This window comes from Muscardinus avellanarius (genome assembly GCF_963383645.1).
Source record: "Muscardinus avellanarius genome assembly, chromosome: 1".
In the NCBI taxonomy this organism is placed as follows: Eukaryota; Metazoa; Chordata; class Mammalia; order Rodentia; family Gliridae; genus Muscardinus; species Muscardinus avellanarius.
Window position 1 is genome coordinate 175,796,149 of NC_137786.1, and position 15,127 is coordinate 175,811,275.

Consider the following 15,127-nt stretch of genomic DNA (forward strand, 5'->3'; position numbering starts at 1 on the left):
AGAAAAGAAAAGAAATACACGCTAAATGATTAGAAATGTAGTAGTTATTTTCTCACCACTTCCAGCAAAGGTCACATGCTGGGAATGGTACTAGAATTCTAACTCTCTAACTCAGCTAAATGATCAATAGTTATGAGGTTGTTTTATAAACAGCAAATGGGTATACTACTGATATTACTTTTTTTGTATGTGGGTACTAGGTATTGAACTCAAGTGATTCTACCACTGAGCGACACCCTCAGCCCTTTTGTTAAATTTTTTTTTGGTGGTACTGGGGGTGGAACCCAGAGGCTTTCTACCTCCGAGCTATACTCCCAGACCTTTTTTCTATTTTATTTGGAAACAGGGTCTCACTAAGTTGCTGAGAGCCTCACTAAGTAGCTGAGGCTGGCTTCGAACCTGTGCGATCCTCCTGTCTCAGCCTCCCAAGCGCGGGGATTACAAGCGTGCGCCACCACGCCCGGCTCCTTTTGTTAAATTTTGAAATAAGGTCTCACTAAGTTTCTGTGCGCTGGCCTTGAACTTGCGGTCCTGGTCTCAGCCTTCTGAGTGCTGGGGTTACAGGCATGTGTCACTGTGCCCGGCTCTTGACATTACTCTTTACCCAGACCTCATTCATCTGCCCCGGGTCCCCGAGGACGCTCCATCTTTTGTTGGCAGTGTCCTCTGCATGCACCCACCTCTGCTTGGCTGGAGTATCCTCAGCACTCAGCATGCATTTCTTAGCTGACCCTTGCTTTTCTGTTTCTGTGTTGTTTTTTGCATCAGTGTGTCAGTCTCAGCTGACAATGTCCTGCTCTTATTTACCTGCTCTTCCTCACGTTTCCCGAGCTCCTTGCCCAGTGCTGGGCAGTGACCGTGTTGCCACTTTCTGAGGAAGATGGCCCCAGGCAGCTCTGCACATGGTGTACACTTTGAGGGGAGAGATGGTGATGCTATAGGAGAAGGTCAGCAGCTGTTCTCTTACCTGGTCTGCTGTGGCTGGGGGTGGCAAAGCTGCCGAGAGTGAGAGCATCCGCAGGGAGGCCTCCAACTGTTTGGAGGGCAAAAAGAAGTTGGGAACAATAGGCTCTGAGCTGTCATGGTAGTTAAGGAGAGAAATACCCAGATGTCTGCTCCCTTGCCAGTCCAGCATCTCCACTGACCTCAAAAACACCATTCATGTTTCCCCCAACTTATTTCTGCCCACAAATCTGTGGCTCAAGTGGTTCCCCCTCCCTGGCAGACTGCCCACTCCTAACAAGTCACGGTCCACACCTTCCCAATGGGCTAGTTAAATCCCACCTTCTCCAGAAGGCCCTCTCCTCATCTCAGCCCATTTCCAATCGTCCTTCCTCATAGCCTAAGGTATTCTGCAACACAGGAAGACTTTTACTTCATCTGAGATGACTCTCAACTTATTCCCCTCACAAGTATTCCTTACGTCTCTCAATGGCAGAGTGTGATTTCCTTCAGTTACCTTAGTATCTCCCTAGGACTGCTATGTAGCAAGTGTCCAATGATCCCTGCTGAGGGACGTTGGTCAAAAGCAGAATTGTTAGAGGTCAGGTGAGGAGGCGGGAGGTGGCTGTAGGGACAGCACCTTAGGCAGGATGGAGGTACCTGGTGTTGAAGGAGGGCCTGTCTGCTTCCCTGTTCTCAGTTCCCATTCAGAAACAAGGGCTCTGCATAAGGGGCTGGCCACAGATGGTCCAACCAATCTGGATGTGAGCCCCCGGAGGCAAGTACCCCACCCTGTACCTCTCCGTACCCTCTCAAGGTGCTGGGTTGAGAACAAGGTGTTCTACAAATATTTGCTGAATCAAAGCACTGATTCAATTTGCATTAACTTTGATGGGGTGGACAGGACTATTGTGATGTTCCAATTTTTTGTTTCTGCTTAATAAGTATACTTCTGATTCAAATTTGCTTACCAGATTTTCCACGTTATACCTTGAACTCTGAGAGGGCAGAGATGATTTGTTTTTCACAGTCATATTCCTGTCTCCCTAGCACAGTGTGTGGCAGAGTAAGTGCTCACTGAGCATCTACGGAACGAACGAAATGCATCCAAGACCTGCTTTAGCTCCAGTTCTCGATTTTTCTGTAGAGAGATGGGGGTGGAGGGGAGATCTTGAAGGGGAAGAACTCTTTGACCCAAGCCCCCCCAGGAGCTTGGGTGAGGCGGGGTCTATTTGTTGGTGTTCCTCGGACTGACAGGGGCTCTGGCAGCCACCAGCAAATGGTGTGGGGAAGGAGCAGCGTTGTTGGAAGGTGTCAGGGCTGGGTCTGAATACAGAGGCGCTCTTCACCTATCACCTCTGCCTGCTTTGGGTCCTGCACCAACAGGGTGAGTCTCCAACTCTGAAGTTCTCTCTCCCTAGTTAATGATGGTGTATAAGCTTTCTGTTTAGGAAAAGTTTAATCCTGTCCCTGGCCCCCAATCTTGGGTTTCCTACTGGTTATCACTTAACTCTGTCACTTACTAGAATGAACTTCAGTAAAGTTCATATTTTTGCACCTCAGTTTCTTCATCTTTAAAACGGGTGTAACAATAGTACCCATAGGGTTTTGAGGACTATTTATAGGTAAAGTGCTTAGAATGATGCCGGAAATAGTCAGCACTCGGCAAGTACCAGCTATTGTCTCCAGCACACGGGGAAGGTACTAGCGCCCTTGCCCACTGGGGTCTGGTCTGTCCCCGCCATTGCAGGGTCCTCCTCTTCAGAGTGCTGAATGTGACCTGAAACCCCTGTGCTCCCCGGAGACACCCAGCCCAGCTCCTGTGTGGCCCTCTGCACACATGGCCGTGGGGCTCTGTTGGTGCTTGCTTCTCTCTTTCCATGCTAGTCCTGCTGACCTCAATGACTTCCTGAGGGGCCCGCCTTTACACCTAACCCCATCCCTGAAATCCAGGCCTGCATCTCCTCCTCAAGGTCCCTTAGACACACGTCTAAAACGGAAATCTACATCTTCCCCAAACCTGTCTCTTGGTGCTATCCCTAGTGTGACAGAAATCTCCAAGTCACACGTTATGTTTTATCCTTTTCACCCTCTGCCCCTGTGTGACCCTCTTAGATCTTTCTCTTTCTCCTCCTCCTTCAGTCTATGTTTTAGGCCAGACTTTCTCTACTTATTCCGAGTGTCCTGACTGGTCTAACTGCTTCTGGTCTACCTCACCTAATCTGCCCTCTGTAAAGACAGGGTGACTTTTCTACTATGTAAACCTGACCAAATCACACTCTTGCTTAACAGTTAACATTCACCCCACAGTATTTCTGTACCAGGCACGGTGCTAGGTAGTTTATATAATTAAAATTCTGCAACCCCTCTAAGTACTAGTATGACCTCCATTTTATAGACAAGGAAACAATGTTTATATTTTCTTCCAGGATGGAGTCCCAGTGCCTCACCCAGGACTAAAAGGCCCTCCAAGATCCAGGGCTGCCTCACCTTTTACCATCCCACTTGCCTTGGGGCCTGCCACAGTGAACTGCTGCCCCCAGGCCAGGGCCTTTCACCTGGCTAGCCTCTGCACAAGCAGCTGGCCCTGGCTGGAACTCTCCCTTGGCTCTGCCTCCATGATGCCTGCTTATCTTCAATAGTTTCATGTCTCTTACTAGGACCCCTCCAAACAGAGATAAGGCAGTCCCTCCTCTTGCTCCTGGCTTCACTACAACTCTTGGAACAATAAGCGCCCATTGCCTGTTCACCTGACTGCCTCCTACCAGATAATGGGAACTTGTGGTAAGGTCTGATTCAAATCTGTCCTCGCTACACAGCACAAGGCCTGGCAATATTCATTTTCTTAAAGGATGAATGGTTAGGAAGTCTGAGGGCCCGGGGACACGTGGCAGCTCCTCCACTGGCCATATTCTGAGCCCAGCTTAGTTATGAGGGCAGCAACCTGGGATCCAGGACCAGAGGCTGGGAAAGAACTTCCCTGGAGGTGGTCTGCTCTGAGTCCTCGGCCCCAGCCACCTCACATGTTAACACTTTCCCCAAGCCCATTCTCCCACCCTTAGGTTTTTCTCTGATCCTTATCAGGAATCGACATCTGTGTGATATGTACAAATGTCTCTACCAGTTTGAGTTCCTCAATAATCTTAGAGACTGACAGTTTCAGTTTAATCTGTATTTACTGATTCCTACTCTGCAATGCCAGGTGATGGGAATAAGAACAATACATGGTCACTGACCTGGGAGCTGAAAGCCTGGTGGGTAAGGGATCACTGTCTCCCTTTATATGAGAAGAGCTCAGATATGCTCAGAAAGGCTCACCCTGAAGATACAAGTAATCAGGTGCTGTGTCCACAAGGCTTGAAATCAGGCACCTGAGCTAGGTGTAGTGGCAGAAGCTTGTATCCCAGTACTTGAAAGGCTAACATAGGAAGATCTCAGGTTCAAGATCTTCAGCAATTTAAGGTGAACTGGTTTCAAAATAAAAAATAGAGCCAGGCGTGGTGGCACACACTTGTAATCCCCACGCTTGGGAGGCAGAGACCGGAGGATCGCGCAGGTTTAAAGCCAGCCGCGCTGGCATAAGAGACCCTGTTTCAAAAATATAAAAATAGGTCTGGGAGTGTAGCCTGGAGGTAGAAGGGCTTCCAGGAACCCCAGTACCACAAAAAAAATTAAATAAATATAAACAAATAAATAAATAAATAAAATAAAAAATAGAAAGGGATGGGGTATGGGATGGAGATAGAATGTCCCTGGGTTCAGACCCCAGTAACAAAAACCAAATAACAACAACAACAACAACAACAATCCAATAGAGAAATCAGGCCCCCGGACTTCTAGTAGAGGAAGATATAGTCAGTAAAGCCACCTGCAATACCCACTGTCTGTTGGGATCCCTGGTGAGCTGGTCTAACAGGTTTCCTTTCCCTATAACTTGAGTGTCTGTTTCAAGGAGGAAGGGGATGGCAGGTGCTCCTTCTTTCCAATAACTGTACCACTCTGGAGGCAAGTCCATCTTAGCGGCCCCCGGTTCCCCTTAGCTTCATCACTTTTTAAAAAAATTAACTCTTAGAAAAATCACTATAACTCTGAGCCTCTGTTTCCTTACATGCAAAATGGATGATACCTACTTAAAAGATTATGACTGTATGAAAAATCTCTATGAAGTGCCTGCCGCACAGTAAATTCTCAGGCAATGGCAGTGCTCTTCTCTGTCTCTCCCTCTCTCCCTTCCATTTTATTACTTATTTCTCTGTGGTGCTGGAGATGGAAGCCAGGGCCTGATGCATGCTAGGCAAGTGCTCTGCCAATGAGCTATACTACACCCACAACCCGTCCCCCAATTCTATTTCAACTGAGATCCAGAGCATTACCTTCAGGTGGTGAAATACCCTAGAGATGAATTGGATAAACCTGGTAGGCAAGCTTATGAATGTACTACCAACACCTAAATGCAGTTTAAAGTTGTGAGTTATGCTCCAAAGGGCTAGTGTCATGATAGTTTGTAGCATGTGTCATGCAGGTGAGTCTTCTGAAGAGAGGGTCTTCCCACGCTCCCTCCATGAGGGCGCACTCCACAAGGGTGTCAGAGCTCACACTCACACGTGTCTAACCTAATCTCAGCACCAAATGCCCGGGAAAGGCTTAAGGGCCACTTGTAGGAAACACCAAAGGATACGGCAGGAGGCTCTTCTTTGTGGACACCTCTGATCCAGCTGTGGCCTGCTTCTGCCTGATGTCAGGGATGTGCAGAGCAGGCTCCTTATGGTTCTCCCCTTTGCTCCGGGAGGTTATGTGTAGAGGGAACTTCTCAAAGCTATCAGAAGAGTCACTGAGCTCACTGGAGGCAGCTCTGAGTTCACTGCAGGCAGCTCCATTCTCAGCCTGGGCCTCTGGCCTGGGCTCCCTGTCCTGATTTGACCCTGATGAGCTCCATCCAACCACAGTATTGCTCTTTTGGGTTTCTGAGCGCGTGAGGTTTGGGATAAGCTGAGGGTAGGTTGAGGCAGGCTCTTCAACCCCAGCCTTGGAGGCTCTACCCTCATGAGTAACAAGACTTTGGCTAGGAGAACCCAGCCTAGGCAGGTGGGGGCTGAGAGCTCTTTCTGGGCTGGACAGAAGGCTACTTCTGACCTTGAGCTCCTCTTTGGAGAAAGGCCCTGGAGAAGGACAGGAAGCGCTTTCCCTCTGCACCTCATCAGGCTGAGGGCTGATGGCCTCACTTGTGTCTGACATGAAACTGGACCAAGGGCTAGTTTTGTCTGTCACAGTGGTGATCTCATTTAGGGTCCTGGGCTCAATGATGTCTTCTTCGTAGTCCTCATCACTGTAGGCCAGGCCTGCCTCAGTGTCCTCACTGCTCTGCATCCTTGTAATGGGCACTGTATGCCCCAGGGACTCCTGGAGCATCCCTCCTCCAGGGGAAGTCTCTTCGAGAGCAGGGGCAGGCGGGGAACTGGGGCCTTCACCTGCAGCTCTTGCCAATGGCTTGTCTGGAGTTGCGCTTTGTTCTTGTACAGACTCTGTGTGCTGAGCATCTGGGAGGGTGGTGGCTTCTCTGCTTCTACTCCTGGCTCGGTGAGCAGTCAAAGCTGCTTGGGAATTCCTGGTGATAGTCTGCAGATCTGAACAGCAACAGATATCACTCTTACTACATGGCAGGGCCACAGACCACTCAAGCTTCCCACACTGGCCTCTACTGGCCTCTAGCTTCAAGAAGCAGCTTTGCAATTAGACTCTGAACAAACCTTAAAGTACTTAATCCACCCAGGAGTCAGTGAATCTATATTCAAGGCAATATAATTTCTAGTACTTTATTCTAATATCAGAGGACCAAACTCTAATCTATTTATACTTGTGAATACATCCGTGGAAATGCTCTCAGGACTATCTGCTCATGCTCAGAAATGTTCAGGAACTGGGAGTCCTGGCAGGCATGTTCATGCTTCCATTTACTTCAGCAATTACCTAAATTAAAAACCAAGATAATGAGAATCCACTTATTTACCTTTTTGATGAAAGCTATTAAACTATTTTACTTGGAAAATAAAAGCAAGGAGGGAACTACCACCCATGAGATAAAAGAAAGTAGAGGCAGCAGGACGTACTGGCTTTGGAGCTGGTTAGCCTTGGTTTCAAAGCTCTACTGTCACTTAACTTTGTGATCATGAACAAACGGTCCTCTCTGAGCCTGTTTACTCATCTTTGAAGTGTGATTAATACCACCCACTCACAGATTACAATTAAAATACTGAGATAAACTGGCATACACTCTGTGGTGTATATATTGGCACTTAATAAAGAGAAGGTACTAGTCATCTCAAATTATATTTTGGATGAAATGGAGGTGAATACTCATTTTTTTTTTATTTGGTGGTACTGGGGTTCCTGGAAACCCTTCTACCTCCGGGCTGCCCTCCCAGACCTATTTTATATTTTTATTTGGAAACAGGGTCTCTTAAGCCAGTGAGGCTGGCTTCGAACCTGCGTGACCCTCCTGTCTCCGCCTTCTAAGCACGGGGATTACAAGCGTGTGCCACTACGCCCGGCATGAATACTCAAATTTAATACTACCATAACTGTTTTTATATCTTGCCATTAATTTTGACTGGATTTAATATCACTTTATTGTACAATGACAAAAAATATATTCCTAGAATTGTTGCCAGTGTAATTTCTCTAATGTTCTGGTGCTTTTAATATTTTTTCAGTATTTTTATTACTATATTGGCATTTTCTTTGTATAAATCAATCAAAAGAACATGTTTTCTATTTTATTATGTTTTAGAAAAATAATTACATTTATGAAATAAATATCAGGAAAAAAGAAATGGAGGTGAATAAATTAATAAATAGGCTGGGTACAGTGGTATGTGTCTATAGTGCCAGCTCTAAACTTGAGCTCTACTCAAGAAGCTGAGGCAGGTGGGTTACTTGAGTCCAGGAGTTTGGGGCCAGCCTGGCAACATAGCAAGGTCCTTTCTCTAAAATAATAAGAACATGATAATAAATAGAACTAGTAAATGACATATGTCTGCGTGATTGAGAGAAAAAGTTAGGAACTGTGGGCAAACTGGACTTTTGAGGGGGAGGGTCATCTCGCTTTCACCTAGTAGAGGGCTTAGCTTATAAGAGGTACTGGCTGTTTCATATACTGATGATGTTCAGGCCTCAAAGGGTAGTGAGTAGATGTATGAAAATGGAACATACCTTCTTATAAACAGGGACAGGCACCAGGAAGCAGAGTTGGTTGATCCTGGTCCTCTGGTCTGAACTACTATTTCTGTCTTTGAGAAGTTTTATTGCTTTTTAAAAACCAGCCCATCCTTCAAGGCCCCATTTTACTGTGTTTCCTCTAGGAAGCCTTCCCAGATGCCAAGCTGGAAAGGATCACTATGAAGCTGTGCTCAATAAGGAGGCGCTAAAGAACGTGCTATGGTCCAATGGTTTCTCTGTTCCCCCATCAGACTGGGAGCATCTCAGGGCAGGGCGCATGTGTCTCATCCATGTTATCTCCAGGGCCCGCCACAGGGCCTGGCATGTTGATGTGTAAAAACCCACATAGTAACTCACTCTCGAGTTTCCCTGTTATCCACTTGTTTTACAGCTTCTCTAAAAAAGTGTACTGAAGCATGTCAGAGGCAGGGGAAGGTTTTTATTTTATATTTTTTTAAAAATTGGCTTCCCTAATCATCTCTGTTTACAAATTCATCATGTCCTCATAAAAATCAATTCTCATTCTGACATCCCCTTGCTTAGAAATTTTCTCCCTTTAGCCGGGCGTGGTGGCGCACGCTTGTAATCCCCGCGCTTGGGAGGCGGAGACAGGAGGATCGCGCAGGTTCGAAGCCAGCCGCGCTGGCGTAAGAGACCCTGTTTCAAAAATATAAAATAGGTCTGGGAGTGTAGCCCGGAGGAAGAAGGGCTTCCAGGAACCCCAGTACCACCAAAAAAAAAAAAAAAAGAAATTTTCTCCCTTTCTCTCTCATTCTAAGAAAGAAGTGTTGAATATTGAACCCAGGCCCTTGTACATATTAGGCATATCCTAATACAAGAGAGCTACATCCCCACTCTCATTTGATTTCTGTATAAATATTAAACTCCCAAGTTTGGTTTCAAGGTCCTCTAGCTTCAATCCTTCAGCTCTCTTCTTTTATTATATACCTATAGGCCGGGCGTGGTGGCGCACGCTTATAATCCCGCGCTTGGGAGGAGACAGGAGGATCGCGCAGGTTCGAAGCCAGCCTTGCTGGCTTAAGAGACCCTGTTTCCAAATAAAAATATAAAATAGGTCTGGGAGTGTAGCCCAAAGGTAGAAGGGTTCCATTCCCAGTACCACTACCACACACACACACACACACACACACACACCCCTATAAAGTGAGTTTCCTATTTCCATCTCTATCATAAATGAGCCTCCCGTTGGTTTTTGTTTTGTTTTGTTTTTTGGTACTGGGGACTGAACCCAAGAGCATTCTACCTCCGAGCTATACCCCAGCCCAAAATATTTTTATTTTGAAACAGAGTCTCACTAGGTTGGTGAGAGTCTCACTACTTGCTGAGGCTGTCCTCTAATGCACAATCCTGTCTCAGCTTCCCAAGTACTTGAATTACAAGTGTGTGCCACTACGCCTAGCTTGAGCCTCCCTTCTGCTTTCTTGGCAGAAGTTTCTTTGATGACTACCAAATATAAGCTTGATGGAGGCGGTGGACAATGTCTTGTCTACTATATCCTTCTAGAACCAGAATTGTGCCTGGCATAGTTGATGATCAATAAGTAACTGTATGAATGTATCCAAGCAAATGCAAGTCAAGCACAGAGAATAAATCTGGAATCCTAGATACTGATAGATTAGGTATCCTAGCAGAAGTAGAGAGGAAGAAAGTTTGTACCTAATATCAATCATGACATCTTCCCATCTCCCCAACCACCTTTAAAGGAAAATTAAATTTATTCATCACTCTGTGGAATCTATACCTTTTTGTTCTTTTTTTTTTTTTTTTAAAGTACTGGGGAGCCGGGCGTGGTGGCGCACGCTTGTAATCCCCGCGCTTGGGAGGCAGAGACAGGAGGATCGCGCAGGTTCGAAGCTAGCCGCGCGCGCTGGCTTAGGAGACCCTGTTTCCAATTTAAAAAAATGTAAAAATAGGTCTGGGAGTATAGCCCGGAGGTAGAAGGGCTTCCAGGAACCCCAGTACCACCAAAAAAAAAAAAAAAGAAAAAAAAAAAAAGTACTGGGGATTAAAGTCAGGGAAATTCTACCTCTGAGCTATACCCCAGCCCTATTATATTTTGTATTTTGAAACAGAATCTCACTAAGTTGTGGAGGGCCTCACTAAGTAGCTGAGGCTGGCCACGAACCTGTGATCCTCCTGTCTCAGCCTCCCAAGTACTGGGATTATAAGCATGTACCACCATGCCTGGCTTTCTTCTCTTTTTGTGGTACTGGGTATTGAATTCAGGGGAGTTCTATCTTTGAGCTATACTCCAATCGCTACCCCCTTTAAAATTTTGAAACAGGGTTTCACAAAGTTATTTAGGTTGGCCTCAAACTTGCAGTCCTCCCAAGTACTGGGACTACAGGCATATGCCATGTGTCTGGCTGAACTATGCCTTTTGATTGAACAAACATAACACCAAGTAGCCAAGCACCTGTAATACCAGTACTTTGGAGGATGAGATAGGAAGTATTGCAGCCAGCCTCAGCAACTAGCTAGGCCCTCTGCAACTTAGTGGGACCCTGTTTTAAAATAAAAAGGAAAAATAGGGATGGTAGTATAGCTGAGAGGTAGAATGCCTTTGGGTCCAATTCCTAGTACCACATAAAAATAAATAAAAAAGCTGGGCATGGTGGTGCACACTTGTAATTCCAGCATCTGGGAGGCTGAGACAGGAGGATCTGGGTTTGAAGCCAGCCTCAGCTACTTAGTGAGGCCCTTTGCCCAGGCAAGTTTGGGAAATGCTTGCGCTAGAGCAGTCCCAGTCTTGGCTGCACCCCAGAGTTACTGAGGGAATTATAAACAATACTGATGCCTGGGTTCCAGCTTCAGAGATTCTGCTCCCCTATGTTTTTTTTAAAAGTTCCCTTAATAATTCCAATATGCAGTTGAAATGAGACCATACCTCTAAGGGGTTTTTCAAAGGCTAGACTATGGACCTCAACATCCAGAGTCACCTAGGGTGCCTTGTAAAAAAGGTAGACTTTAGGGCTCTGAGATTTACAATTTTAAACATGTCTGGAATTGATTTTTTTTTTCTGCAAAGAGAATGGCACAAGTTTAAGAAGTGCTAGGAACAATGTATCCTCCCTTCTTCTTGGGGAAGTGGAAGCTCAAGAAGGGAAAGGAGATGCTCAGAGTCAGACAGGAAGTCTGTGCCAAAAACCCATCAAAGAACTGTGTCTTTCGTCTCTGTCCAATGCTCTTTCTGTTGCCCATGCTCTTTAAAGATGGTTTTAAAGAGAGAGAGAGAAAAAAAAAAGTGAAAACCATTTTTCTTTCTTTTTTCTGGGGGTTGTCTGAGGACAGACATTCAAATACTTTTTAAAATGGCCTCTATAGAGTGACCTAACTTCTCAAAAAGAAAGGCCTGAGCCGTACCTGAGATCAAGGAGCTGACTTGTGACACCAGGTTACTGGATTTCTCCAGGATGCACTTGCTCTCGGGGTCTTGGCTGCTGACTCCTGGTCCACTATGCTCCCTATGGCCCTCCTGGCGCGGCAAGGCGGCGGTGTGAGTGTCAGCACTGGGGGGCAGGAAGGGCTTGGTGAGCTTCTGGCTAAAGTACTGCTGGATCTGATCTAGCTCATTCATATTCTTCCTAGAAGGGGGAAAAACATTAAAAGGGAGAAAATGACAAGGGTCATTCATGGCGGTTATAAACACCTTTTCTCTACTACTAACCCAGGAACCTCTCGCTTGGTCCATTAATATAGAGAGCCCTCTCTCACCAACACACCATTCATCCTTTGTCCCCTGAACTACAGTCCTGCAGGGACAGATTCATCCTCTTCTGTCTGGCCACTGTGGCTCCTTTTCTGATGCCTGGCAAAAATGCAAACTTCTTATAAGAAATCATTCAGTCCATCATGCCAGTCCTCACTTCTTACTCAGAATAAGAGCAAACACTGTCCCTGGCTACCTCTTATTCCTTCCTGATGCTTCAAGCAAGTGACCTCTTCTACCCAGCCTTGTCTGCAGTTTTTTCTATCGTGCATTATAACTATCTGGCAACAGGTCTATCTCCTCCACTGGAGATGCAGGAGCCAGGATTGGAGATCAAGTCTATCTACCTGTGAAACTAATCCTTCTAAGTTACTACACTTCTCACTAGACAGCCTCAAAGCTCATCTTACAGATCTATCATAACCCTTTCAATCTGCATCGATCTCCGGCTCAGATGCTAACTAGAGTAAGAAGGGGACAAGGAAGTGTTAAAAGGATAGACCCTGATCTGGAAGAAGCCAGTGGTTATGAAGATAAAGATTGTGGGCAGGATGAGGTTTTGTAAACCGTAAAGTAGATGTGAGGCTGTATAGACATGAGGGTGGTTATTATTATGTTTTTGAAGACCAAGCTAAAGTTCTTGTATTTATAGGTGAATCAGTAATAGGGCTCCCTGAAGGAGCGGAAGGCCCTAACACAGATCCATCTATGAGGAATTCCAGGAGGCTCCAAGGTCCAGCCCAACAGCTCTCTACAAGAGCTCCTGGAGCAGCGGTAGCTGGTGGAAATGTGGCATTGCCACTGCCTGTTCACTCTGTGCACCACAACGGTTTCCTGAGTCTTGTCAGCAGAGGGCCTCACCTGAGAGAAGTCAGAATGGAGGTGTGGGCGGGCACGGGTGACGCAGCCCCTTTGTCATGGCTTGCCAAGACGGCCTCTCCTTGTTGCAAAGATTCATGAAATCGGCGGATGTTCTGCACGTGCTCTTCATGGCGTGATGCGTGGCTTCTTGTGGTCCCACTTCTGTTAGGAGAATATGGGAGTGAAACAGATTGCCACCCATTGAGAAAATGCCTAGCGTGACAAGCAGACCACTCTCCCGAAGTGGTACCGCACCCCACCCCCACCACGGCTGTGGCTTCAAACTCACACTTGTATTACAGTGTCTTCCAAATAACCCTGTCTCAGTCTCACCCACTCCTCCTTCCTTCCTTCCATTCTCTTTCTCTCTCTCCTTTCGCAGTACTGGGTATGGAACACAGGGACATTCTACCTCTGAGCTACACCCCCAGCTCTATTTTTAAAAAATTCTTTATTTTGAATCAGGGTCTCATTAAAGTAAGTAGCTGAGGCTGTCTGTGAATTGCAATCTTCCTGTCTCAGCCTCCCAAATGCTATGATTACAAGTGTGCGCCACCACTCCTGGCTCATATTACACTTTCTTACACTCTATATTATAGCTTGAGTGATTCTTTTGAAACACATATCTGAAATAACATTAAGAACAGTGATATATATATATATATATGTATATATATATATACATATATATATATACATATATATATATATATATACATATATGAGAGAGAGAGAGAGAGAGAGAGAGAGAGAGAGAGAGAGAGCGCCCTTGTTATAATGCCAAGCTTGTTATAAGCATTCAACAAATATTAATCTATTCCATCATTATTTTCTAGCTTTGGTTCTTTTTTTTTTTTTTTTTTTTTTTTTTGGTACTGAGGATGGAACCCAGGGGCATTCTACGTCTGAGCTACAACCCAGCCCTAATTTTTAGTCTTTTTATTTTTTATTTTATTTTATTTTTTGCAGATCTGGTGATGGAACCCAGGAGCATTTGACCTACGAACTACACCCCCTGCCCTATTTTTTATTCTTTATTTTGAAACAGGGTCTCACTAAGTTGTGGAGGGCCTCACTAAGTAGCTGAAGCTGTCCGCAAACTGTGATCCTCCTGTCTCAGCTTCTTGAATGCTGGGATTACAAGCGTGCACCACCGTGCCCCACTGGTCTTTTTATTTTTGAAACAGGGTCTCACTGAGTTGTGAAGGTCTCGCTAAGTAGCCGAGGCTGTATGCAAACTGCGATCCTCTAGTCTCAGTCTCCGGAATGCTGGGATTTACAAGCGTGTATCACTACACCTGGCTTTCTAGCTTTTTTTTTTTTTTTTTTTTAACCTAGAGAACAAATCTCCCACTCCTGAGCATGGTATTCAAGAATGTGACTCCAGCAATAATTTATCCTTTCTCCCTCCATCCCTCCCTCCTTTCCCCTCTCACTTTCCTGCCTTCCCCCTTCCCTCTTTCATTCTCTTCTTCCCTTTCTCCTTTCTTAGATTAAATCCAGTGGCATTCTACCTCTGACTAGCCCCCCAGTCCTATTGTATTTTATATTTCTTTCTTTCTTTATTTGTGGTTCTGGGGGAATTGAACCTGGGGACATTCTACCTCTGAGCTATACCCCCAGTTTTTAAATTTTAAAACATGTCTTGCTAAGTTGCTGAGGACCTAAGTTGCTGAGGCTAGCCTTGAACCTGTGATCCTCCTGTCTAAGCCTCCCTATAATCCTACTGGGATTATAGGTATGTCCCACCACACATAGCTTCCAGTTTCTTTCTTTAACAAAAGAAAAGAGAGATGACAAGCCAGTTTAAATACTTCTACCCTGACCCCATTTTTCTCCCTCAAGACATTTACCTCCCAGGAGAGGAGAAATCAAGCTCCTTTGAAGAAGTGTAAACAGGCCGGTCTTGAGTGTGTCTTGCAACACGGCTGGGGAATGCAGTATACATATCAGAGGTATGGAAAGAAAAGGGACTGTATATTGGGATCTGTAGATGAAATGAGAAAAACGATACACCATGAATCCCTTTTGGAACAAACCAGTGTATAAAAGATTTTGAAAAACTCAGTAGAATTTGCTCTCCACTGAAGTTCATTTTCTTTATGTGTTAAACACGGTGCTAAGAAATTTACATTTTCTTATTCAAACTTTAATAATATCTTATAAAGTAGGTACTATTATTATCTTTACTTAATTTTTTTGCAGTACTATAAATTGAACCCAGGGGCATTTTACCTCTGAGCTACACTCTCAGCCATATTTTTTATTTTGAAACAGGGTCTCACTAAGTGATGGAGGGCCTTACTAAGTAGCTGAGGCTGGCTGCGAACTTGTGAACCTTTATGACAAGCATGCACCACCACGTCTGGATTATTACTC

The 15,127-nt window shown here is 45.4% G+C and overlaps 1 protein-coding gene across 1 annotated transcript in view; it reads right to left on the reverse strand.

Moving 5' to 3' along the window:
* Positions 1-15,127, reverse strand: part of C2CD3 (C2 domain containing 3 centriole elongation regulator) — a gene marked incomplete at both ends in the record, with an annotated part of 121,978 nt that overhangs the window by 14,795 nt on the left and 92,056 nt on the right. Inside the window, 5 exons of the mRNA XM_080696269.1 lie at positions 968-1,076; positions 5,621-6,566; positions 11,542-11,762; positions 12,749-12,910; positions 14,602-14,735. Of these exons, the coding sequence (XP_080552395.1) occupies positions 968-1,076; positions 5,621-6,566; positions 11,542-11,762; positions 12,749-12,910; positions 14,602-14,735 (1,572 nt within the window). The remainder of the gene's footprint in view (positions 1-967; positions 1,077-5,620; positions 6,567-11,541; positions 11,763-12,748; positions 12,911-14,601; positions 14,736-15,127) is intronic.